At 43.7% G+C, this 25,863-nt stretch overlaps 1 protein-coding gene across 1 annotated transcript in view; it reads right to left on the reverse strand.

Annotated features, from left to right (window-relative positions):
- Nucleotides 1-3,190: 3,190 nt before the first annotated feature.
- Nucleotides 3,191-25,863, reverse strand: part of cramp1 (cramped chromatin regulator homolog 1) — a 47,975-nt gene continuing 25,302 nt past the window's right edge. Inside the window, exons 9-21 of the mRNA XM_070449719.1 lie at nucleotides 24,462-24,543; nucleotides 23,741-24,200; nucleotides 23,052-23,395; nucleotides 22,414-22,588; nucleotides 22,040-22,203; nucleotides 17,114-17,188; nucleotides 16,911-16,992; nucleotides 16,503-16,613; nucleotides 12,795-12,964; nucleotides 12,385-12,577; nucleotides 12,099-12,263; nucleotides 9,116-9,261; nucleotides 3,191-5,066 (exon numbers count right to left, since the gene is read on the reverse strand). Of these exons, the coding sequence (XP_070305820.1) occupies nucleotides 4,953-5,066; nucleotides 9,116-9,261; nucleotides 12,099-12,263; nucleotides 12,385-12,577; nucleotides 12,795-12,964; nucleotides 16,503-16,613; nucleotides 16,911-16,992; nucleotides 17,114-17,188; nucleotides 22,040-22,203; nucleotides 22,414-22,588; nucleotides 23,052-23,395; nucleotides 23,741-24,200; nucleotides 24,462-24,543 (2,281 nt within the window). The 3' untranslated portion in view covers nucleotides 3,191-4,952. The remainder of the gene's footprint in view (nucleotides 5,067-9,115; nucleotides 9,262-12,098; nucleotides 12,264-12,384; nucleotides 12,578-12,794; nucleotides 12,965-16,502; nucleotides 16,614-16,910; nucleotides 16,993-17,113; nucleotides 17,189-22,039; nucleotides 22,204-22,413; nucleotides 22,589-23,051; nucleotides 23,396-23,740; nucleotides 24,201-24,461; nucleotides 24,544-25,863) is intronic.

Consider the following 25,863-nt stretch of genomic DNA (forward strand, 5'->3'; position numbering starts at 1 on the left):
CTACACACAACACCCCATAACGACAAGGAAAAAAACAGTTTAGAAATATTTGCACATTTATTACAAATAAACTGAAATATCACATTTACTTAAGTATTCAGACCATTTACGCAGTACTTTTTTGAATCCCCTTTGGCAGCGATTACAGCCTTGAGTCTTCTTGGGTATGACGCTACAGGCATGGCACACCTGTATTTGGGGAGTTTCTCCCATTCTTCTCTGCAGAGCCTCTCAAGCTTTGTCAAGTTGGATGGGGAGCATCGCTGCACAGCTATTTTCAGGTCTCTCCAGAGATGGTCGATTGGGTTCAAGTCCGGGACACTCAAGGACATTCAGAGACTTGACCTGTTGGAAGGTGAACCTTCACCCCAGTCTGAGGTCCTGCGTGCTCTGGAGCAAGTTTTCATCAAGGATCTCTGTTCTTTGTTCCGTTCATCTATTCCTCATTCTGACTAGTCTCCTAGTCCCTGCTGCTGAAAAACATCCCCACAGCATGATGCTGCCACCACCATGATTCACCGTAGGGATGGTGCAAGGTTTCCTCCAGAACGTGACGCTTGGCATTCAGGCCAGAGTTCAATCTTGATTTCACAGACCAAATAATTTTGTTTCTCATGGACTGAGAGTCCTTGAGAAACAAATGTCTAAACCTGTTTTTGCTTTGTCATTATGGGGTATTGTGTAGATTGATGAGCAAAAAACAATTTAATACATTTTAGAATAAGGCTGTAATGTAACAAAATTTGGAAAAAGGGGTCTGAATACTTTCCGAATGCACTGTACGTGTAGAATGTCTCACCCATGTGGAAGCTAGGTGAATTGCAATACTTAGGCTGAATATAAACAACTTACAGCATTTTAGCAACTAGGTAATGTCAGGGCAATTTCTGCCATTGATGATTCTGCTTGTGAAATAACCACGCCTCTGAGTGACGCTGATGGAATAGAAAAGAGCGGGAGGCCTCATCTGTTGCCCTTCAGATGCACAGCTTTTGGAACGAAAAAAAAACTCAGTTGAGAGAGTAAAAGTCTCCCATTCAAATGTGTTCCGTTTCAAGTTGTGGGAACAAAGACATATGAATGCCACCAGGGGAAAGTCAAACAAAAGCCAAAGAGAAATATGTTGCTGAAATTAGCAAGAAGGCAGTCAGTTCAAAGACAGATCTTTGTCATTTATACCATGTACTTTTAATAATGTTGAAGTACTAACTAATGTTCCTCAGTCCCATCTTCAATTTTATTGACTGACTTTAAAAACGAGTGCCCCAACTCTGGTCACTAAAGATCCTATGGCACTTATTGCAAGAGTATGTCATGATATCAAACTGTATTCTTATCATGTAATACTGTGTATAAAAAAAAGTACCATGTACATTTGTCATTTAGCGGACGCTCTTATCCAGAGCGAGAGCATTCATTTCATACTGTATGTAATACTGTATGAACAATGTATAAAACAATATCAGACAGCATGGTGAAGAAGGAGCAACAGCACCTCGAACAACCTCAGGAAGCTGAAGAAATTCGGCTTGTCACCTAAAACACTCAAACTTTTACAGGTGCACAATCGAGAGCATCCTGTCGGGCTGTATCACTGCCTGGTATGGCAACTGCACCACCGCAAGACTCTCCAGAGGGTAGTGAGGTCTGCACAACGCATCACCAGGGGAAAACTACCTGCTATTCCAAGGCACATCTAGAGCACCCGATGTCACAGGAAGGCCAAAAAGATAATCAAGGACAACAACCACCCGAGCCACTGCCTGTTCACCCCGCTATCATCCAGAAGGCGAGGTCAGTACAGGTGCATCAAAGCTGGGACCGAGAGACTGAAAAACAGCTTCTATCTCAAGGCCATCAGACTGTTAAACAGCCATCACTAACAGAAAGGCTGTTGCCAACATAGACTCAAATCTCTGGCCACTTTAATAAATGGATCACTAGTCACTTTAAATAACGGCACTTTAATAAATGTTAACATATCCTACATTACTCATCTCATATTTATATACTGTATTCTATACCATCTACTGCATCTTGCATATGCCGCACAGCCATCCCTCATCCATATATTTATATGTACATATTCTTATTCATCCCTTTACATTTGGGTGTATAAGGTAGTCATTGTGAATTTGTTAGATTACTTGTTAGATATTATTGCACTGTCGGAATTAGAAGCATAAGCCTTTGGCTACACTTGCAATAACATCTGCTAATCATGGGTATGTGACCAATAAGATTTGATATCTAAAAACGACATGTAAAACGAATTAACTTTTGTCCTCTGAAGAACCTGGATGGGCTAATAATTACAATTATTTTTGTAATTGAGTATGTAATTGCACATTTCCATATAGCATTTCCCCCAGTGTTTCCAAAAGGCTCAGATTTTTCTGTTTTCAACTATGCAGACCGGCATATGTCTCACTGGGCCATGGCTCCGGCGGACCTGCTCTCACTTAGGGCCAAAGCCAGGCCACTTGTACTTTTCAGATTCACATAATAGCTAACTGTGAACTTAACACCTTCTCACAAAGCAAATGTTATGATTATGCAGAGGTTGTTGATTCTGCTCTTCACAAGTCCTCACCATCAGCACTAGCTACATAAATACAATTTCCCTCGTATAACATAAGGTTGTATATACTAGTGAGGACCTGAGCTCCGCCGTACCCCTTACACTGTAAAGAGCTTTGGGTGTCTAGAAATGTGCCATGTAAGTCGAATTATAATTATGAAAGTGTTTTGCCATATTCTATGCCTTTGTACAAATGGAAACTGGTACAAAACACCAAAAAGMTGGACTGCAAGGCTATGTTAAGTGGCTAAAACAAATCTAAAATCAAGATATCAATTTTTTTGTCTACATGCCATTTTAAAAATACAGATATTGAAGTAAACCTATTTTGGCTTAAGAAAAGTAACTATGAGTAAGGGAAAAAATGATAAGCTTGCAAGCGGACTTTGAATAAGACATCTGATTACCCTTTTGCATTTAGTTGGTTTTATTATAGCAAAAAAAAACTAATGCATGGCTCTCGTCTCCCCCGCAAGCCGGTTGGCATACACACACACCACCTCATCTGATTGGTCATTGCCCACGAACCATAAACCGGAATACATACAATATCACACGAACTCTGACATTGTGGCTAAAGTAACTAATGACGACCAATTTTGTATGGGCCCAATTTTTAAATAGTTTTTTTTATTAAACATGGTTAAAAACTCCAATATTACTGCTGATATATTATGGTATTTGTCTGAAATTACAATGCAAAAATATTACATAGCTCATTTTAAAACAAAAATTTCTCAACCGGTTTACAATAAATAGTCCAAATAAGAATAATTTACAGTATTATGTTACAAAAGCGCAGTGAATACTGGAATTGTTAAAGATTAAATTTACACACAGAGAAAGGACTCCATGCCCCAATTTAAAAGACACCCGCTATAGAAGTCTTTAGACATAATCCACATTTGTAGCTTGAACATTTCTTTTAGTGTGTTAAAAAATTTAATAAAAATCGGACATTTAGTATTTGAACATTGTGTCAATGTGATTACTCATATCAAAATCCTTAGCTGAAATCTAGGCATTGGGTGTGTCCGAATTGGCAACCTATTTCCTACATAGCATACTCCTTTTGACCTTGGCCCTATAGGCTCTGGTCAAAAGCAGTGCACTATATAGGAAATAGGGTGCCATTTTGGACAGTTAGTCCTGGAAACAAGCTTCATCATTTCTGGCATTTGCTGCAATGTAGTCAGGCAGGAACTCGAGCGTAGTAATCTGATGCCGGACTGCATAGTCGATGATACAAACATTGGTTGATGCAACATCTCCAATTTAGTCATCCTGMAGCGTGACCATATTTCTGTGTCTAAAAACCCTCATAATATGATTGATCCTTTAGTCAGCTGGGGACCTCTAAAACACACCCCTCGACTGACAACCAACCAGGCATCATAGGATAGAGTGCTGTGGTGTTGTGGTGTTAAACAAAAGCACACACGGGTTGCATTCAGTAGGGCGCAACGTTACAAAACATTTTGCTACAGAAAACTGAAATGAGGTTTTAGGTAGTTTCAAAGCATTGGTTGAGAAGAAAAAACAGAGACTAACACAGATATGTTGCTGGGTGAGTTGGAGTAGATGTTCAAGTGGAGTGTCAAACTTTTTTGCATTGATATGGAGGGAGAGACACACGTATGCTTGGCCTGGGATACAAATTCATATCAGTTCCACTCATATGGCTTGTTCAGTTTCAACAGATTAAATTATTAAGTGGTGTTAGTTCATGTGGACGTATTAAACTGACAAGACGGAGAAGGACACGCTACCAGCAGTTCAGAAGTTCATCAGTAGTTATTTTCAAGTTTGTCTGACATTTACATTTTGCATTCAAATGTCTTCGGTTTGATATTTCTCAGAGGGAAGAGGGAGACAAGAGGACAAGGACAGACCCAGTCTTTTGTTCATATATGGCATTGTTTTTTTCTTTACATGAGGTTGTGTTTTGTAAACGGGTGGCTCGCTAGGCAGAACAGACAGAATGGTCCAAACAAACAAGCCAGCTGGAACCCATAAGAACCAGTTGAAATCAGTCAGAACTATCTGAAACTGTTTCCGAACCCATCAGAATCAGTTGAAATCGATTCCAAACCAATCAGAACCAGTTAAAACTGGTCCACAGGCCTTCAGAACCAGAGGAAACCATTTCAGAACCCATCAGAAAGAGTTTAAACCTGTTCCAGTTGGACTGTGCCAAGGTAGATCTGAGTGCTTCTTCTGTTCAGGCCAATGGCCTTGGTTATTGCACTTTCTTTCACAAACTATATAGGTGAAGGAGTGTCTCTCCACCCCCTACATCCTTGCACTTCTGAAGGAGTGGGAGGGGCAACTGACAGACAGATCCTAAASCCTGCCCCAGATTATTTCAAATTTATGAGGGTGTGAGGTGCGGCTCTGTGACAGCCAGCTCCTGTGCCAAATCGTTGAAGCGGGCGATGTAATCCACGCTGCTCTCACTCATCATGCAGGCCAGCTGGGTGTCTACCTGCAGGGATGAAGATAACCACATATTAGATAAGTCACGGAATAACTGAAGAACATGCTTCCAGAGTATTGACAAGGGAGTGACCAACATTTGAATCTTGTTTTTGATAAATATGCCCAAAAATAATGAATTTGTTGTTGCTCTAAAAAAAAATACAATATAACGGATTCAAACTCTAAACAAGCTGCCCAGTGACACAAGCCTACCAGACGTTCAAAGTGACTTGCGCTCTTCGAGGCAAGCAACACTGAAGCATGTATGAGAGCACCAACTGTTCCAGACGACTGATCACACTCCCCGTAGCCGATGTGAGTAAGACCTTTAAACAGGTCAACATTCACAAGGCCAGACGGATTGCCTGGACGTTGATACACTCAATCAARGATGCTTTCGCTGTAAAGCATATTTTCAAAATCTGACACGATAGGTGGATTAACAACAAGCTAAATTGTGTTTTGGTATATTTCACTTGTGATTCCATGAMTATAAATATTTTTAGTATTATTTTTGAATTTGGCGCTCTGCAATTCAGCGGTTGTTTAGGAAAATGATCCCGTAATCGGGATCTGTGCGCCAAGAAGTTAAGCTTGCCTGCACCGGAAACAGCCTATAGGGAGGTGGTCAGAGACCTGGAACAAAACTATCATGGTCCAAACTAGGGCTGGGCGGTATACCGTATTTTTCTATATACCGTTATTGATGCACGGACCGGTTTGGATTTTTACTTTACCGTCTATAACGGCATTTGAATGTTTGGTTTGTTAAATGTGATACGGCGTGTGTAACGTCCATTTGTATAGTTTACGCCGCTACTTGAGTCATCCCTCTCCGCTCTCTTCCCATGCCGCTTTCCACACAGACCTAGTCCCAACCCGTCACTCAAAGAGCGCATTTGTTGTCGCTTGACCACGAGACACTTTCGTTCAGTTTGCATGGTCAATGCAGCACATGCAACAATGTTGTTTCCAATTTGATCTTAATATAAATCCACAAGTGTTCTATAATTACAATATTAGTTRGTGTTAGCCACTAATGCTAATCGCTAGTTAGCTGGCTAGCTAACGAGCTAAGCTAACAAAAGTACTGAGTCAGAGCAAACGTAGCTAGCTAATACAGCCGGATACCAGTGTTGGCGGAGGCCTAAATCAGCATGTTGTTTGTGTAACAGTATTTTCTAAATCAATGAGGAATAGGCGAAGCATGAATATGTTGGCTACATGAATAAAGATTTAATGTAGCCAAAGATTATAGGGTCCACGGAACATCACTTTGGATCCTACCCTGTCACATTAACTCGTCCATGGCATCTTCATTCATTGTCATGTCAAACACTGCATTCAAAGTGCACCCTATTATTTATATTCTAACTATAGAATTAGAATAAATATTATATTTCCATGATTCCAAAAGTTCACCCAACTGTTTTGATCTAAAATCGCAACATTTGGTAAAATTAAGGCCTAGATTTTTTGCCCATATCGTGGCAATGATCTCAAATGAGTGCAGGAAATGCAGAAATTTATGGAAATGCAGGAAATGTTAGGTTGAAGTTGAATTGAGCAGTATAAAACAATCAGAATGGAGAAAGCCAGACTGAAATAAATAAATGTGTGTGTGTGTGTGTGTGTGGCCACACTTTTATTAAATCAAAAACATACCGTCAAATTTGAAAAATACCATATATGATATTATATTTTGGCAATATCGCCCAGCCCTAGTCCAAACACAACAAGACGGTTGTGAAGAGGGCACGACAACACCTATTCCCCCTCAGGAGACTTCAAAGATTTGAAATGGGTCCTTAGATCCTCAAAAAGTTATTCAGCTGCACCATTGAGAGCATCCTGACCGGTTGCATCCCCGCCTGGTATGGTAACTGCTAGACCTCTGACCACAAGGCGCTACGAAGGGTAGTGCGTACGGCCCAATACATCMCTGGGGCAAAGCTTCTTGCCATCTAGGACCTCTATACCAGGCGGTGTCAGAGGACGGCCATAAAAATTGCCAAAGACTCCAGCCACCCTAGTCAGACTGTTCTCTCTGCTCCTGCACGGCAAGCGGTACCGGAGCACCAAGTCTGGGTTCAAAAAGCTCCTTAACATCTTCTACCCCCAAGCCATAAGTCTACTGAACAGCAACTCAAATGGTTTCCTGGACTATTTGCATTGACCCCACTTTTTTACGTTGCCACTACTCTATATTTATGATCTATTAACTAGTCACTTCACCCATCCCTACATGTACAGCACCAGTCAAAAGTTTGGACACACCTACTCATTCCAGGGTTCTTCTTTATTTTGACTCTTTTCTACATTGTAGAATAATAGTGAAGACATCAAAACTATGACACATATGGAATCATGTAATAACCCAAAGTGTTAACAAAWCAAAACACATTTTATATTTGAGATTCTTCAAAAACAGCCGCCCTTTGTGTGATGACAGCTTTGCACACTCTTGGCATTCTCTCAACCAGCTTCATGAGGAATGCATTTCAATTAACAGGTGTGCCTTGTTAAAAGTTAATTTGTGGAATTTCTTTGAATTTCTTTTGTTTGAGCCAATCAGTTGTGTTGTGACAAGGTAGGGGTGGTATACAGAAGATAGGGCTATTTGGTAAAAGACCAAGTCCATATGGCAAGAACAGCTCAAATAAGCAAAGCGAAATGACAGTCCATCATTACTTTAAGACAAAGGTCAGTCAATGTGGAAAACTTCAGGAACTTTGAAAGTTTCTTCAAGTGCAGAAGCAAAAACCATCATGCGCTATGAGGAAACTGGCTCTCATGAGGATGACCACAGGAAAGGAACAGCCAGAGTTACCTCTGCTGCAAAGGACAAGTTCATTAGAGATTTACCAGCCTCAGAAATTGCAGTCCAAATAAATGATTCAGAGTTCAAGTAACAGACATCAACTGTTCAGAGGAGAACGCGTGAATCGGGCCTTCATGGTCCGAGGACCGAGGACCAGGACACCAATAAGAAGAAGACTTGCTTGGGCCAAGAAACACGATGAACATTAGACCAGTGGAAATCTGTCCTTTGGTCTGAGGAGTCCAAATTTGAGATTTTTGGTTCCAACCACCGTGTCTTTGTGAGACGCAGAGTAGGTGAACAGATGATCTCCGCATGTGCGGTTCCCATTGTGAAGCATGGAGGAGGTGGTGTGATGGTGCTTTGCTGGTGACACTGTTGGTCATTTATTTAGAATTCAAGGCACACTTAACCAGCAAGGCAACCACAGCATTCTGCAGCGATACGCCATCCCAACTGGTTTGCGCTTAGTGGGACTATCATTTGTTTTTCAACAGGCCACTGACACAACACGCCTCCAGGCTGTGTAAGGGCTATTTGACCAAGGAGAGTGATGGAGTGCTGCATCAGATGACCTGGCCACCACAATAACCCGACCTCAACGCAACAGATGGTTTGGGATGAGTTGGACCGCAGAGTGAAGGAAAAGCAGCCAACAAGTGCTCAGCATGTGGGAACTCCTTCAAGACTATTGGAAAAGCATTCCAGGTGAAGCTGGTTGAGAGAATGCCAAGAGTTCAAAGCTGTCATCAACGCAAAGGGTGGCTATTTGAACAACTTGAAATATATTTTGATTTGTTTAATACTTTTTMGGTTTCTACATGATTCAATATGTGTTATATCATAGTTTTGATGTCTTCACTATTATTCTACAATGTAGAAAAAAGTAAAAATAAAGAAAAACCCTGGAATGAGTAGGTGTGTCCAAACTTTTGACTGGTACTGTACACATATTACCTCGACTAACCTGTACCCCCTCACATTGACTCGGTACCCCCTGTATAAAGCCTCTTTCTTGTTCTTTTATTTTTTTTAACTTTAGTTTATTTAGTAAATATTTTTCTTAAAACTAGTGTTGGTTAAGGGCTTGTAAGTAAGCATTTCACGGTAAGGCTACACCTGTTGTATTTGGCGCATGTGACAAATACATTTGATTTAAACTGTAAAGAAACAAAAAGGTGAAAATCGTGCAAGGGAGGGATGTAGTAATATGCTTCCTACTGGGGTGGTCTTACCTCCGCTACGTCTGGCAGGCCGCGGGACTGAAAGGAATCATGGGAGTTGCAGTCCAGAAACCTGGGTCCGAGGAGGGCTGTCCCACTGGAGGGGCCAGAGGGGGTCAGGGAACTTCGTCTTCCCTTATCAGGGGACACCAGGCTCGCTGTTGGGGGGGGGGGGGGTGAGTTAAAATTGTTTGAAATTGAGACAACACAATTCAAAACAAATCTCAGTTGAGCTAATGCTTCTGGGCTCAGAGTAATCCTGCTTCAATTGGCTTCATCATCAGGTTCAGTTCAATAGAAAGTCATCATTGCCAGAGACTGGTGATAGTGGCTGCGTGTGCGTATATACTGTACGTGTGTGTTTGCATACATGCAGTTGAAGTCGGAAGTTTATACATACACCTTAGCCAAATACATTTTAACTCAGTTTTTCACAATTCCTGAAATGTAATCCTAGTAAAAATTGTCTGTTTTAGGTCAGTTAGGATCACCACTTAATTTTAAGAATGTGAAATGTCAGCATAATAGTAGAGAGAATGATTTATTTCAGCTTTTATTTCTTTCATCACATTCCCAGTGGGTCAGAAGTTTACATACACTCAATTAGTATTTCCTTACAATCAAATGCCGACCGCATTATCTACCAAGAAAATTATCTTCGATTATAATCACAGTCATGTACATCTCCCCCCCAAGCAGACACCTCGACGGCCCTGAAAGAACTTCATTGGACTCTATGTAAACTGGAAACCATATATCCTGAGGCTGCATTTATTGTAGCTGGGGATTTTAACAAGGATAATCTGAAAACAAGGTTCCCTAAATTTTATCAGCYTACCGAATGCGCGACCCGGGTTGGGAAAATTCTGGATCATTGTTACTAACTTCTGCGACGCATACAAAGCCATCCCCCGCCCTCCTTTCGACAAATCTGACCACGACTCCATTTTGTTGCTCCCAGCCTATAGACAGAAACTAAAAGAGGAAACGCCCATGCTCAGGTCTGGTCAACGCTGGTCCGACCAATCTGATTCCACGTTTCAAGATTGCTTCGATCACGTGGACTGGGATATGTTCCGGATAGCGTTGAACAACATTGATGTGCGTACACGCTGATTCGGTGAGTGAGTTTACTAGCAAGTGCATCGGTGATGTTGGTACAACAGCGACTATTAAAACCTTCCCCAACCAGAAAACAATGGATTGATGGCAGCATTCGCGCAAAACTGAAAGCGCGATCCACTGCTTTTAATCAAGGCAAGATGACCGGCAATCAAACAAGCTAAGCGTCAGTATAGAGACAAAGTAGAGTCGCAATTCAACGGCTCAGACACGAGAGGAATGTGGCAGGGTCTACAGTCAATCACGAACTACAAAAAGAAAACCAGCCCCGTCGCGGACCCCGATGTCTTGCTCCCAGACAAACTAAACAACTTCTTCGCTCGCTTTGAGGACAATACAGTGCCAGCGACACAGCCCACTCCCAAAACCTGCAGACTCTCCTTCACCACAGCCAACATGAGTAAAACATTTAAACGTGTTAACCCATCTGCCAGCCCAGATGGCATCCCTAGCTGTGTCCACAGAGCATGCGCAGACCAGCTGGCTGGTGTGTTTACGGACATATTCAATCAATCCCTATCCCAGTCTGCTGTTCCCACATGCTTCAAGAGGGCCACCATTGTTCCTGTTCCCAAGAAAGCTAAGGTAACTGAGCTAAACGACTTTCGCCCCGTAGCACTCACTTCCGTCATCATGAAGTGCTTTGAGAAACTAGTCAAGGATCATATCACCTCCACCCTACCTGACATCCTAGACCCACTACAATTTACTTACCGCCCCAATAGGTCCAGACGACGCAATCGCAATCACACTGCCCTAACCCATCTGGACAAGAGGAATATCTACGTAAGAATGCTGTTCATCGACTACAGCTCAGCATTTAGTGCCCTACAAACGTGTCATCATGCTTGAGACCCTGGGTCTCGACCCCGCCTTGTGCAACTGGGTCCTGGACTTTGACGGGCCACCCCCAGGTGGTGAAGGTAGGAAACAACATCTCCACCCAGCTGATCCTCAACACTGGGGCCCCACAAGGGTGCGTTCTCAGCCCTCTCCTGTACTCCCTGTTCACCCACGACCGCGTGGCCATGCACACCTCCAACTCAATCATCAAGTTTGACGATACTACAGTGGTAGGCTTGAGTAGTGGAGAAGGTGGAAAGTTTTAAGTTCCTCGGTGTACACATCACGGACAAACTGAAATGGTCCACCCACAGACAGTGTGGTGAAGAAGGCGCAACAGCGTTTCCTCCAGCATCTTCACAAGGTCCCTTGCTGTTGTTCTGGGATTGATTTGCACTTTCGCACCAAAGTATATTCATCTCTAGGAGACAGAACGTGTCTCCTTCCTGAGCGGTATSACGGCTGCGTGGACCCATGGTGGTTATACTTGCGTACTGTTGTTTGTACAGATGAACAAGGTACCTTCAGGCGTTTGGAAATTTCTCCCAAGGATGAACCAGACTTGTGGAGGTCTACAATTGTTTTTCTGAGGTCTTGGCTGATTTCTTTTGATTTTCCCATGATGTCAAGCAAAGAGGCATGAAGGTAGGCCTTAAAATACATCCACAGGTACACCTCCAATTGACTCAAATTATGTCAATTAGCCTATCAGAAGCTTCTAAAGCCATGACATCATTTTCTGGAATGTTCCAAGCTGTTTAAAGGCACAGTCAACTTAGTGTATGTAAACTTCTAACCCACTGGATATGTGATACAGTGAATTATAAGTGAAATAATCTGTAAACAATTATTGGAAAAATTACTTGTGTCATGCACAAAGCAGATGTCCTAACTGACTTGCCAAAACTAGTTTGTTAACAAGAAATTTGTGGAGTGGTTGAAAAACAAGTTTTAATGACTCCAACCTAAGCGCATGTAAACTTCCGAATTCAACTGTACATACATATAAAAGTATGTGTGTCCGTCTTACATAGCAGGCAGCCAAATGAAGAGTCAGTGGAGTCGTTGGGGTACCACTGAGGGTCGTGGCTGGGGGAAGGGATCCAGCCTCTGGAGGGGCTGACTGAGGTACAGGGTAGGAGCTTAGAGCACTCACTACCATTCAGCTTGGCAGGAGAGAGGGATGCCTCATCACCTGAGAGCGAAAGAAAGCGACAGCACGTGAGAGATGTAAAGATTCAGGCTACACTACAAAAACAGTACAAAATCCTATTTTTAGAAGCACACGCACCTCTAACAACGCCCCCTTCACTTACCGTAGTGTGCTGAGTTGATGGCCAGCTCAATGATTGAGTCACTGATGTGTGTTTGTGGCCCTCCAGGAGCCATGGCTTCCTCTGGGGGTCCTGGGAGAGAGATGTCCAGCAGAGAAGCCACGCTGGGCGGGGAGAGGAGCGAGTCACCTGCTACTCCTGGAGACGGAGGGGGGAGGCCGTTCTGCAGCAAAACCTGGTGGAGGGTTAGGGAAAGAATGATACAGGGTTAGAATTAATGTGTAAAAATATATGAAAATGTGTGCTCTTATTGGACAAGTTCCTGTAGCACCTCCCTTGTTCAAAACAGTGTCCGGCCTTTTGAACACAACCCAGGTAGAAATAGGGTCCATTGTCTTTTAGATCTCTACATATTACCGTTTCTCTTTCCCTTCTTTCAGCGTTCCACTCACCTCAGAGGAGGCCTGCTGGAGGAGCTGTGGCTGGGGAGGACCAGGACCAGCATACACCACTCCAGGGTGAGAGGTCGAGAGGGGCCTTCCGTCTGGACTGGGGGCCTCCAGCTCTCGACAGGGGCTGCCTGGGATGATGCCTGCTGATTTGGCTGCCAGGTCAATGGCACCTGGATGGAAAAACATAGAATCATCACCTGTTAAATTGTCAAGATTCCGAGTGCGCTAATTTCCATCATCAGTGGGCCTGGCCTAGATGGGCCTTAAAATAGATGGTCTAAAAAGGTGAAAGGGAAAAATAAAACATAACCATAACCTAAACCGAACACCCACCACCTGCCAAATTAGAATAGATTTGGGCATTGGCGGGTAAGAGGTCTATTTCACCAGCCATGTTGGTGGGTGGACAGGGCTCTKCAGTGCGAGAATCTCTCTCACATTTGTTAATGAAATAACCAAGTATGATCACATTTATTGCAATATACTTTACATGACCAAAGTATGTGAACACCTGCTCGTCAAAGATATCATTCCCAATTCATGGACATTAATATGGAGTTGGTTCCCCCTTTGCGACTATAACAACCTCCACTCTTCTGGGAAAGCTTTCCACTAGATGTTGGAACATTGCTGAGGGGACATTCTTCCACTCAGCCACAAAAGCATTTGTGAGATTGTAGCGGTATTGTTAGAGACAGGTAAAGATAATGATTTTGTTCGGGCGCCAGGCAGGTATTAATTCTCCTGAAAGGAAAAGAGTAGGATCGAGAGAATACCACTACCAGACCCACACACATCAGCAGAAGAGACTGCCTAGAGTGTAGCCTGTTTGCCAGATATCTTTACTCTTCACTGGCTAAAACACACCATAGAAAACCCATGTCACAGCACAGGGGTAACCRCACCAATAATACCTCATACAATAATAATAATGGCAGAGCAATTGAACGGCAACTTCATAGAAACAATTTACAAGAAAGAACCCAGTCATCAACATTTGAGAATTTGCAATAATCTGTATTACCTCCCAGTGGAGGAGTGCAGAGGGTATGAATGTGGGTGTGTTCATAGACAAAACAAAGGCCTTAAAATGTCCAAAATCTTCTTGTCCACATTTCATTAGTAAACCACTTCAATACAGTTCAAATAACAATACACAGACTTGCAAGCAACCTCCCTTTTAACTAAAATGTCAACCCAAATACTTCTGGCATGGCAATAATAGTCCAGCGACAATGAACATCAACTGGAAGCGCATKGGAAAAATAGAAYGTCTGCTGCAGTGTAAAGCACTGGAACAATAGAYGGAAGAGAAAGAGAGAAAGCAAGAGAGATCTTAGCTGTTGACTTCAGGCTTGCAGTTGTACTGTCTGTCCGTCAGATGGTTTGTATGTCAAAGCTTAGCAATAATGTTGCTACTAATCCATGTGATCCATAACCGGTGCGGTCCCAAATGATAACAACCACGACCTAGAGCGGTCACACCGATGATTGAGCTAAACACTTTACAAACTAAACACGCTGAAAATAAARAAGACTTCTGCAGCATTGCACACACAATCAAACTGCAGTGCCAACCAAGAGCTACCACCCAGAGAGCCAGCAGAGCTGTCTTTATTTCCTCCTTCCTTACTGCTGATGCGCTCTTAAAGTGACAGCACACGGTGAAGGCTCCATGCAGGATTTCACCACAAGGTTGGGAACTGATGTTGGGCAATAAGGCCTGGCTCGCAGTCGGCGTTCCAATTCATCCCAAAGGTGTTCGGTGGGGTTGAGGTTAGGGCTCTGTGCAGGCCAGTCAAGTTCTTCCACACCGATCTCGACAAACCATTTCTGTAATGACCTCGCTTTCTGCACGGGAGCATTGTCATGGTGAAACAGGAAACAGCCTTCTCCAAATTGTTGCCACAAAGTTGGAAGCACAGAATCGTCTAGAATGTCATTGTATGCTGTAGCGTTAATATTTCCCTTCACTGGAACTAAGGTGCCTAGCTAAAACCATGAAAAACAGCCCCAGACCCTTATTCCTCCTCCACCAAACTACAGTTGGCACTATGCAGTCGGGCAGGTAGTGTTCTCCTGGCATCATTGCTGATTCACCACCGCAAAGAACGCATTTCCACTGTGCCAGAGTTCAATGGCGGCAAGCTATACACCACTCCAGCCGACGCATGGCATTGCACATGGTAATCTTAGGTTTGTGTGCGGCTGATTGGCCTTGGAAACCCATTTCATGAAGCTGCAGACAAACAGTTATTGTGAGGATGTTGCTTCCAGATGCAGTTTGGAACTCGGAGTGTTTCAAACGAGGATAGACGATTTTTACGCACTACGCGCTTCAGCACTTCTGTAAATCAATCCCAGAACAGCAGCAAAGGACCTTGTGAAGATGCTGGAGGAAACAGGTACAAAAGTATCTACACCCACAGTAAAACGAGTCCTGTATCGACATAACCTGAAAGGCCGCTCAGCAAGGAAGAAGCCACTGCTCCAAAACCACCATAAAAAGCCAGACTACGGTTTGCAACTGCACATGGGGACAAAGATCGTACTTTTTGGAGAAATGTCCTCTGATCTAATGAAACAAAAATATAACTGTTTGGCCATAATGACCATCGTTATGTTTGGAGGAAAAAGGGGGGAGCTTGCAAGCAGAAGAACATCATCCCAACCATGAAGCACGGGGGTGGCAGCATCATGTTGTGGGGGTGCTTTGCTGCAGGAGGGACTGGTGCACTTCACAAAATAGATAGCWTCATGAGGGAGGAAAATTATGTGGATATATTGAAGCAACATCTCAAGACATCAGTCAGGAAGTTAAAGCTTGGTTGAAAATGGGTCTTCCAAATGGATATTGACCCAAGCAAACTTCCACAGTTGTGGCAAAATGGCTTAAGGACAACTAAGTCAAGTAATTGGAGTGGCCATCACAAAGCCCTGACCTCAATCCCATAGAAAATCTGTGGGCAGAACTGAAAAAGCGTGAGCGAGCAAGGAGGCCTAAAAACCTGACTCAGTTACACCAGCACTGTCGAGGAGGAATGTGCCAAAATTCACCCAACTTATTGTGGGAAGCTTGTGGAAGGCTACCCAAAAAGCTTTATTTAAAGGCAATGCTACCAAATACTAATTGAGTGTCTGTAAACTTCTGACCCACTGGGAATGTGATGAAAGAAATAAAAGCTGAAATAAATAATTCTCTCCACTATTATGCGTACATTTCACATTCTTAAAATAAAGTGGTGATCCTAACTGACCTAAGACAGGGAATTGTGAAAAACGGAGTTTAAATGTATTTGGCTATATATGCATGCATGCATGCATATATATATATATATATATAAGTGTGAATAAACGCTGCAGTAGCTGGTTTCAAAGTATTTCTGACATTTTGTTTCTTAGCTGGTAAATGAATCGCACAAAGTAAAAAAAACTACGAATCCTGTATAGCGCAGCAGCACTGCTGCGCACAGGCATAAAGGTAGGTCTAAAGTCTACTCAAGTGAGACTTTGCCCTCGTGTTTCTTGGCTATTTAATAGTAATACATTTGTTTTAGAAACATCAAAGCATGCTCATCGGTTTTATTTTATAAATTTTGGAAAGAAATCTGAGTAGCTGGTAGATTTTTTTAATCTACCTGCCACGGTGGCTGATGGACCAAAAAGTTAGTTTCAGGCCCTGAACAGGTAGAGAGAAGCGGTACGTACTGGAGAGCTGACTGGACATCCCAGGGCCAGAGGTAATGGGCGGAGTTCTGGGGAGGAGGGGACGGGTGGAGGGAGAGAGACGGGGCTGGATTGGCCGGAAGGAGCCTGTTCCTGAGGGGGGTACAGTAAGAAGAAAAAGTCAGTCAAGTCCAAACTATGGAGGTGAGTGTGGTTGAGTATTTCTAGCCCTGTTCAGATAGTTAGATAAAACATTTTTTGGCCCAAACACAGAATATTACTGCTCCCCAGTGCCTTTTATTCCTGCAGCATAATTACTAAAAAAATATGTTTTTACGATACTTCAAACATTCCTACTTCCTTCCTGTGATTAGGTAAGTAAAAGCATGTTTTCTAATTAATTTATATATTTTTAACTAGGTGTATGGGTTATGTTGACAGGTGGCATACCTGTGGCAGATGAGTTGGAGAGGATGGAGAAGGAGCAGACGTGTTGAGGAGTGTCTCCAGTGGTGCGGGGGAGCAGTGTTCTCTGAGGAGGAACAACAACAACAATTTCACATTAAAACATTCTGTTCAGATTTCAAGATGTCCTAAGAATAACTGTCAATTCAATAGGTGCACCAAACAATGGACTAAGATCAAAGACTTACCTGGACCACTAAGGGCTTTCGAAGTGGCCGGCTTCTGTTTTTCCTTTGTTTCGGCAGGAAAATGTCTGACTGCATCTGTAAGAGGCAGAGATGCAAATTGGTGAGGCCCCCCCCAAAAAATAAAAATAAATCTGAACTGCAAAGAAAAATGGGCCTTTTTCAGAATGAGGTTGTCGCAACACCAACATTTCCTAACGATATGATACCAGGCCAAGTATCCCGATACCGAGTACAATCGTGACTGTAGAAAATAGCTGATTTGCGCATATCCAAAGGCCTACCTGTGATTGGGCAGGAGGAATGTAGTAAGGAATATAAAATGCATAATGATCTGCATTTTCATTGTGGAAGTAAGGGTTACACTCAGGTTAGGCCTATATGAAACCATCTTTAGTTTACAACTTTACACACATAGCCTACACTCTCTCACAATCATACCTCCCAACAGTTAGGCACCAAAAAGAACTTAACACCAGAAAAAAAGATAGATTTGATTCAGATTTAGCTTAGAATTACATTGATTAGGCCTATGCACCCTACCTTTGAAGCATCTCTTTGAGTAGGCTATCTATCCCTTTTCCATTTTTCTTGTACCATCCAAATGTGTGCATAGCCAAGGTACCATGTTGATATCTAACATTACTAAACAAGGTAATTTGTTATCAAACCAAACACTTGCGGCCCACAAGTAGTTAAAAAAGGGCCCGCAACATGGTTTATAAAATGATGTAACATGTGCACCAATTCGCGGTAGAAAAGGGTTTGGGCTAGAAACTTGTGGTATTAACTGTTGAAGACACAAGCGTGACGGTCACTGTACTCAGTTTTTCCTCTATGGCAGTGGCACTCAGAGGCTGCATGACAGAAAAGTCTGACCGGCCTGCTTATTCTTACAGGCAAAATAAAGAGTCAGGTCCATAAATATTTGGACATTGACCAAGTTATTATTTTAGCTGTCTACCACAGCATATTTGAATTGAAATTAAATTATGAATATGAGCTGAAAGTGCAGAATTACAGCTTTACTTTGACGGTATTTACATCCAAATCGGGTGAATGGTGTAGGAATTACAGCACTTTTTATATGTGGTCATCCCCTTTTTAAGGGACCAAAAGTAATTGGATAATTGGCTGCTCAGCTGTTCCATGGCCAGGTGTGTGTTATTCCCTCATTAGTTAATTTACAAGTAAGCAGATAACAGGTCTAGAGTTGATTTCAAGTGTGGCATTTGCCTTTAGAATCTGTTGCTGTTAATATTGAGATATGAAGTCCAAAGAGCATGCACTGCCAGTGAAGCAAGCCATCATTAGGCAAAACATTTTTTTTTAAGACTGCAAAATCATTAGGTGTGACCAAAACTATTTGGTACATTCTAAAAAAGAAAACACACTGGTGAGCTCAGGAACACCAAAAGGACAGGAAGGCCACGGAAAACAACTGTAGTGGATGACAGAATAATTATTTCCCTGGTGAAGAAAAAKCACTTCACAACAGGTGGCCAGATCAAGAACACCCTCTAGGAGGTAGGCGTATCTCTGTCAAAGTCAACAGCCAAGACTTCACCAGAGTAAATACAGAGGGTTTACCACAAGATGTAAACCATTGCTACGCCTCAAAAACACAAAGACCAGTTTAGAGTTTGCCAAGAAAAAATAATAAAATTTTTATGGAATGGTCTTAAAGGTTGAGACCGAGTCTGCGTCTCTCACATGGGTAGCCATGTGAGAGACGCAGACTCGGTCTCAACCTTTAAGTCTTTACTGAAGACTTATCTCTTCAGTAGGTCATATGATTGAGTGTAGTCTGGCCCAGGAGTGTGAAGGTGAACGGAAAGGCTCTGGAGCAACGAACGCCCTTCTGTCTCTGCCTGGCCGGTTCCCCTCCACTGGGATTCTCTACCTCTAACCCTATACAGGGCTGAGTCACTGGCTTACTGTGCTCTTTCATGCCGTCCCTAGGAGGGTGCGTCACTTGAGTGGGTTGAGTTACTGACGTGATCTTCCTGTCTGGGTTGGCGCCCCCCCTTGGTTTGTGCTGTGGTGGAGATCTTTGTGGGCTATACTCGGCCTTGTCTCAGGATTGTAAGTTGGTGGTTGAAGATATCCCTCTAATGGTGTGGGGGCTGTGCTTTGGCAAAGTGGTGGGTTATATCCTTCCTGTTTGGCCCTGTCTGGGGGTATCATAGGAGGGGCACAGTGTCTCCTGACCCTCCTGTCTCAGCCTCCAGTATTTATGCTGCAGTAGTATTGTGTCGGGGGCTAGGGCCAGTTGGTTATATCTGGAGTACTTCTCCTGCCTTATCCAGTGTCCTGTGTGAATTTAAGTATGCTCTCTCTAATTCTCTCCTTCCTCTTTCTTCTCTCTCTCTCGGAGGACCTGAGCCCTAGGACCATACGTCAGGACTACTGGGCATGATGACTCCTTGCTGTCCCCAGTCCACCTGGCCTTGCTGCTGTCCCAGTTCAACTGTTCTGCCTGCGGTTATGGAACCCCTACCTGTCCCAGACCTGCTGTTTTCAACTCTTAATGATCGGCTATGAAAAGCCAACTGACATTTATTCCTGATTATTATTTGACCATGCTTGTCATTATGAACATTTTGAACATCTTGCCATGTTCTGTTATAATCTCCACCCGGCACAGCCAGAAGAGGACTGGCCACCCCTCAGCCTGGTTCCTCTCTAGTTTCTTCCTAGGTTTTGGCCTTTCTAGGGAGTTTTTCCTAGCCACCGTGCTTCTACACCTGCATTGCTTGCTGTTTGGGGTTTTAGGCTGGGTTTCTGTACAGCACTTCGAGATATTAGCTGATGTACGAAGGGCTATATAAAATAAACTTGATTGATAAAAAAAAACACCTTATCTATGAAACATGGTGGAGGTAGTGTTATGGCGTGGGCATGTATGGCTGCCAATGGAACTGGCTACCTTGTATTTATATTGATGATGTGACTGCTGGCAAAAGCAGCAGGATGAATTCTGAAGTGTTTAGGGTTATATTATCTGTTCAGATTCAGCCAAATGCTTCAAAACTCATTGGACGGCGCTTCACAGTGCAGATAAACAATGACCTGAAGCATACCGCGAAAGCAACCCAATACCTTTTTAAGGCAAAGAAGTGGAATGTTCTGCAATGGCTAAGTCAATCACCTGACCTGAATCCAATTGAGCATGCATTTCACTTGCTGAAGGTAAAACACGTCAAGAACAAGCAGGAACTGAAGACAGCTGCAGTAAAGGCCAGGCAAAGCATCACCAGGGAAGAACCCCAGCATCTGGTGATATCTATGGGTTCCAGACCTCAGGCAGTCATTGACTGCAAAGGATGTATGATCATGTTAATTGCCCAATTACTTCTGAGCCACTATAATTGGTGGGTTACGTAAAAAATGGTTGTAATTCCGACACTTAATATTATTTTTTTTACACAAAACCCTTAAATTAAATATGAAAGTCAACACTTAAAGCACATCTTGATTGTTTCCTTTCAAATCCATTTTTGGGGGTGTACAGAGCCAAAATGATGGAAATTGTGTCACTGTCCAAATACTTATGGACCTGACTGTACGTATGCACTTCACTTATGTAGCGAGCTGCTCCAATGATTAAACAAATGTAACATAAATTCCATCACTGTTTGCAAGCCCCAGTTCGCCATCACAGTAAATAACATTTGAAAACTGATGGAGATGCGCCGAAAGAACGGATAGAGAGAAGCAGCTGAGTAAGCTAATGGCTGGTTAGGGGATGTGGCTGGCTGCTCACAGCTGTCACACGTGATATTGGATGAACAGTGGGAGAATCTCACTTGCACACTCCTCGCATCCTCCCCTTCTCAAAACCCATTGGATGAGATAGCCAGATGTCTCTCCTAGGTCTGGGCAGTATACGGTATTTTACTATATTCCGGTATTGATGCACGGATCGGTTTGGGTTTTTACTTTACCTTCTATAACGGTATTTGAATGTTTAGTTTGTTAAATGTGATATGCTGTGTGTAACATCCATTTTATAGTTTACACCGCTTCTTGCGTCATCCCTCTCCACATGCCGCGTTCCACACAGACCTAGCCCTGCCCCGTCACTTAAGGAGCACATTTGTTGTTGCATGACCACGAAGCTCTGTCAGGTTGGATGGGGAGCTTCGCTGCATAGGTATTTTTAGGTCTCTCCAGAGATGTTCGATCGGGCTCAAGTCCGGGCACTGGCTGGGCCACTGAAGGACATTCAGAAACTTGTCCTGAAGCCACTCCTACGTTGTCTTGGCTGTGTGCTTAGGGTCATTGTCCTGTTGGAAAGTGAACTTTCGCCCCAGTCTTGGGGACATTCAATGCTGCAGACATTGTTTAGTACCCTTCCCCACAATCCTGTCTCGGAGCTCTATGGACAATTCCTTCGACCTCATGACTAGGTTTTTGCTCTGACATGCACTGTCAACTGTGGGAGCTTATATAGACAGGTGTGTGCCTTTCCAAATCATGTCCAATCAATTGAATTTACCACAGGTTGACTCCAATCAAGTGGTAGAAACATCAAGGACAATCAATGGAAACAGGACGCACCTGAGCAAAAATAGCAAACTGTTCGAATAAGGAATTTCTGTTTTTAATTTTTTAATACATTTGCAAGAATTTCCAAAAGCGTGTTTTTGCTTTGTCCTCATGGGGTATTGTGTGTAGATTGATGAAAAAAATAATAATGTAAATGTATTCCTTTTTAGAATAAGACTGTAACATAATTTGGTAAAAGTCAAGCGGTCTGAATAATTTCCGAATGCACTATATCGAAAAATCTCCAAAAGTGACGAGTTTGCATCCCTGAAGAGGGAAAATAAAATGATTGGAAGGGATGAKGAGATATGGAGAGTCCAGCTTGTTTATTTTTCTGAGACAGACAAAATATGGAGAGAGTATGCAAAATGTCCTTACGCTGATGGAGTCGAGCTGTTGTCGGAAGGCGAGCTCGGCCTCCTTGTTGGGAGAGAACATGCGGGAGTGTCGGGAGCTGTTGGGGGGCAGGGTGGTGGGAACGGCAAACACCCCACCATCTGAGTCCCCCCCAGACACCAGCAGAGACCGCGGGAGGTTACGACCTGAGGGGTTCAAAGCCAAGGTTACAGTTAATTAGTATTGGTGTATATGAGATGTCATACAAAGATACAGGTAAAAGACAAACACTACTTCAAGAATTGGTCGTCTGACCTAAAACTTTGGAGTTACTGAAGAACATTCGATAAGTGTATGTTGTGTGTGTGTGTGTGTGTGTGTACGCATTTGCTTGTGAGAGGAGTTTGGTAAGCTACCGGAGGATCCAGTGTTTGGTAACATCAGCTTTGTCGCTCGGACCCCCAGGGGCTGCGGTCGTCCACAGTTGGGGCTCCGTACCCCCACAGCCGGGGCCTTGCCTGGGGGGGTGAGGGACTGTTCCTCCTGGGATGGCTTTACCGGAGATGTGGCTGTGGAGCACAGCTCTGGGGCCTGAAGGAGAGGGGAGAGAGCATTAGAAGAAAACAAAATGACTTAAGGCTATTAAATTGCATAATCTGTTTACAAAGTCTCCTACAAAGTGTCTGCATTCCGATTCTCTACCCTTCTCCAGAAGTGTGCACTCGTTCCCTCCCCCTCATGCATTTAAATGTTTGGTCTAAGCATGGCTAGAGGGCGTTTCCACCATAATCCTCACACCAAAGACTTAGATGTCGATTATGGCAGCCCCCCACACCTCTCTGATTCAGAGGGGTTGGGTTAAATGCGAAAGACACATTTCAGTTGAATGCATTCAGTTGTAGAACTGACTAGGTATCCCCCTTTCCCTTTCCAGTCGATTGCTTTTAAATCCATGAGGGAGAGTGCAGGAGTGCACACTTCGGACAAAGTGTAGAGAATTCGAATGTGGCCAGTGGCTATGAAGAATTTGCCTCAATAGGCGGTGTTGACTCACAGGTTTGGGGTTGACCTCTGATGACACCAGCCGGAGCAGACAGCGCAGGACGCGGTGGGTGGAGGGCGGGGGCAGGGGGCGTGGTGACTGTAGCTGTGGGCATGTCTGCCCTGGTCCCTGTAGCCCCTCGTCCCCCAGCTCCGGGACTGCAACAGCAGCCGGCTGCCACTCGTACTCTAGCTGCAGTTTCCCAGGTTTCCCCAGCATCAGGTACAGCTCTGCCAGAGTCACGTTGCTGTCTGACCCCCGCGAGCTCCAGCCCTCATCACAGATCCGCTGGGCCGACCGACCACKYGACACCGGGGTTGMMGTGCTGCCTCCWRCWKCKRCKWCRRRWCCWGYSMCTMCRMTRCKRSSSMSRSCRMSGRRWSSKMGSKCKTSSTCRYSKMGMWSSMSCWCCYRRMSRKGRGGWGSRGMMGMYGGWYRSYMGGGYWCCAYSYGGMSSAYSYYGMMSKMSMKMMMKSWSMCWSMYMKYSRYCRGTRAKMSCCMMMYYRCCSRMRYMRKRGCRRMRKKYYCRRYMWKGSAYKYSWWGKASKMRKKSKKRMGCCCRSKMYYTRSMYYMKKRRYMKMRCRRCKTRMSCRCCCWWGGCCRRCKKMYCCRCRSSTKCRCCRKSRKSRCSCRRCWSCCCRTRCWCCRGRRCCYCSMSRSCKKCYSCRWCKRSWRRCTSKMSRWTKMYKYWCAMKYYCAAKYWCYYKGYAGAKYYAYGAGGAKGTYSAGGWYKAGGAGATGTTATCTGGTTCAGATTCTTGTGCTCTGGCCCTGCTCCCCCTCCCAACATTCCTCCTTCAGGTGTGGATATGGGGGTCTCTCCCCCTACACGTCGAGCATCCCCAACACCACGTCCAGGTTTGGCCACGCCCCCACGGGGGAGGAGGAGGAGCGGGGCTCCCTGGATACCCAGAATCTGGGCGGTGGGGATCAGCTCCTTGGGGCCGGGCCGGGGCTTGCCACTCTCCTGCCAGTGGACAGTGCAGGAGGCCTTGGAGTGGACCACACGGGCTACGCTGGGCAGGGGGGTCAAGGTGCTGGTCTCAGCTGGGTATAGGAACAGGTCCTCCTTGTCTGCTCTACAGGGGAGAGCAGGGCTGCCGCTACCACTGTGCTGCTGGGTTCCCCCTAACGCCTCGCGCTCCTGCAGGCTCTTCAGCTGAACACAGTACGGTCAAGGAGGGTCAGCAGACCGTACAGCAACAAAAACAAGAATTGAGCATCAACTTGGCTAAATATTATCTGTTGATCTCTTGAAATACTATGGATCAGCTCATTTGAGACTTTTTACCAGCTGGTTGTGTCTGGTGCTAATTTCATGTGATTCTATACTCGACCAGACAAAAAAAAATATCAGTTAGGTTGTGGTCTAAGTGCTATAAGATGGACATGACATAAATGTTGTGATGTGGAAGGATACGATCCGCTGGTCCTGGACGGCCCACTTCTGTTTCAGGAACTCAATCAGGCTGGACACCTTCCTATGCAGCTCCACCACCATCCTACATCACCACACAGAAGAACAAACAATGTTAGAAAATACTTAATTTCTCAGCAAAGACAGCTCCTGTAGACAACACACACCTCAAACACTGACAGGGGCATGTTCAGCAGGACACAACCTAGCAAAACCCAACATGATAATGACAATATGCTTCATATAATGGACGTTATGTTTAGGGATCCAAACAATCAGGGTTGGGTGTCCCAGAAGCATAAAGATTGTTATGCCCATCTTGATAAAAAAAAAACTATTATTTATTCAAGGAAAACCCATTGAGACCAGGCTCTCATTCTCAAGGGTGCCCTGATCACGGTAATACAACAATCAAATGCAATGTGAAAGGAAAAAGCAATCAATACAAATGTAAAATTAAAATATAGCACAACCAAATTTGGGAAAAAGTTACATTTAGCGCCGTCACGGTAACCGTATTACCGCCACGGTAACCGTATTACCGCCACACCAGCGGTCACAGGTCATGACCACAGTCAAATTCCACATGACCGTTTAGTCACGGTAATTAGGCTTCTCCAAGCTCTGATGCCGCATTAGTAACCTACCAAACTTGCTAACTGCTTGGTATTCAGCACAGTTGTCCCTCTAATCACTCTGACATCAATGCAAAATCAAATCACTTAATGAGAGTCTATGCTCATGTTGAGCAGTATTTCTATAGGCTATGCAATTGCGTGAGAAAACAGATAACCTCTATTAAAAAGAGGATACCATTACTTTCTATAGGCTAGGCCTACTATATTTATTTATTTATTAATTGTTCTAATAGTAAGCACATTGCTTCTCTTTACAACAGGAGTATAGCCTACCTCGTGGCATGAAAATGAACCACGGGAAAAGCATCACTATTCACAGCATTCACTATTTAAGTGCATAGATGACATGAATTTTTTCCCCCAAGACAGGTGCATGATAATAGCCCATTCTAAATCAAAACAAATTTCACACATATAATTTAGTTTATGTAAAGACAAGATTAAATTAAGAATAGTCTGATGGGTGGCAATATTATCACTTGTGAATGATGCGATGTGTGTGCAGTAAAGTGTGCAGTAAAGCAAGAAACAGCACGCCTTAAAAAAGAAAAAAAAGAAATCATTTCAACTCATAGTCGCACACGTCATGTAGCCTAGCCCATTAGGCATATATGTTTGTGTCACAATTTAAGTGGACAAATAACTTAAAATTAAGAATAGTTATCCGCTTCACAACGGGTGTTTAGCCTAACTGGCATACATACACGCAGCACGTGAGTATCAAGTTTGGGGAAGATAATTTTCAAAATAGAAATGCACCTTTATGC

Source organism: Salvelinus sp. IW2-2015, linkage group LG20, assembly GCF_002910315.2.
Source record: "Salvelinus sp. IW2-2015 linkage group LG20, ASM291031v2, whole genome shotgun sequence".
Classification (NCBI taxonomy): Eukaryota; Metazoa; Chordata; class Actinopteri; order Salmoniformes; family Salmonidae; genus Salvelinus; species Salvelinus sp. IW2-2015.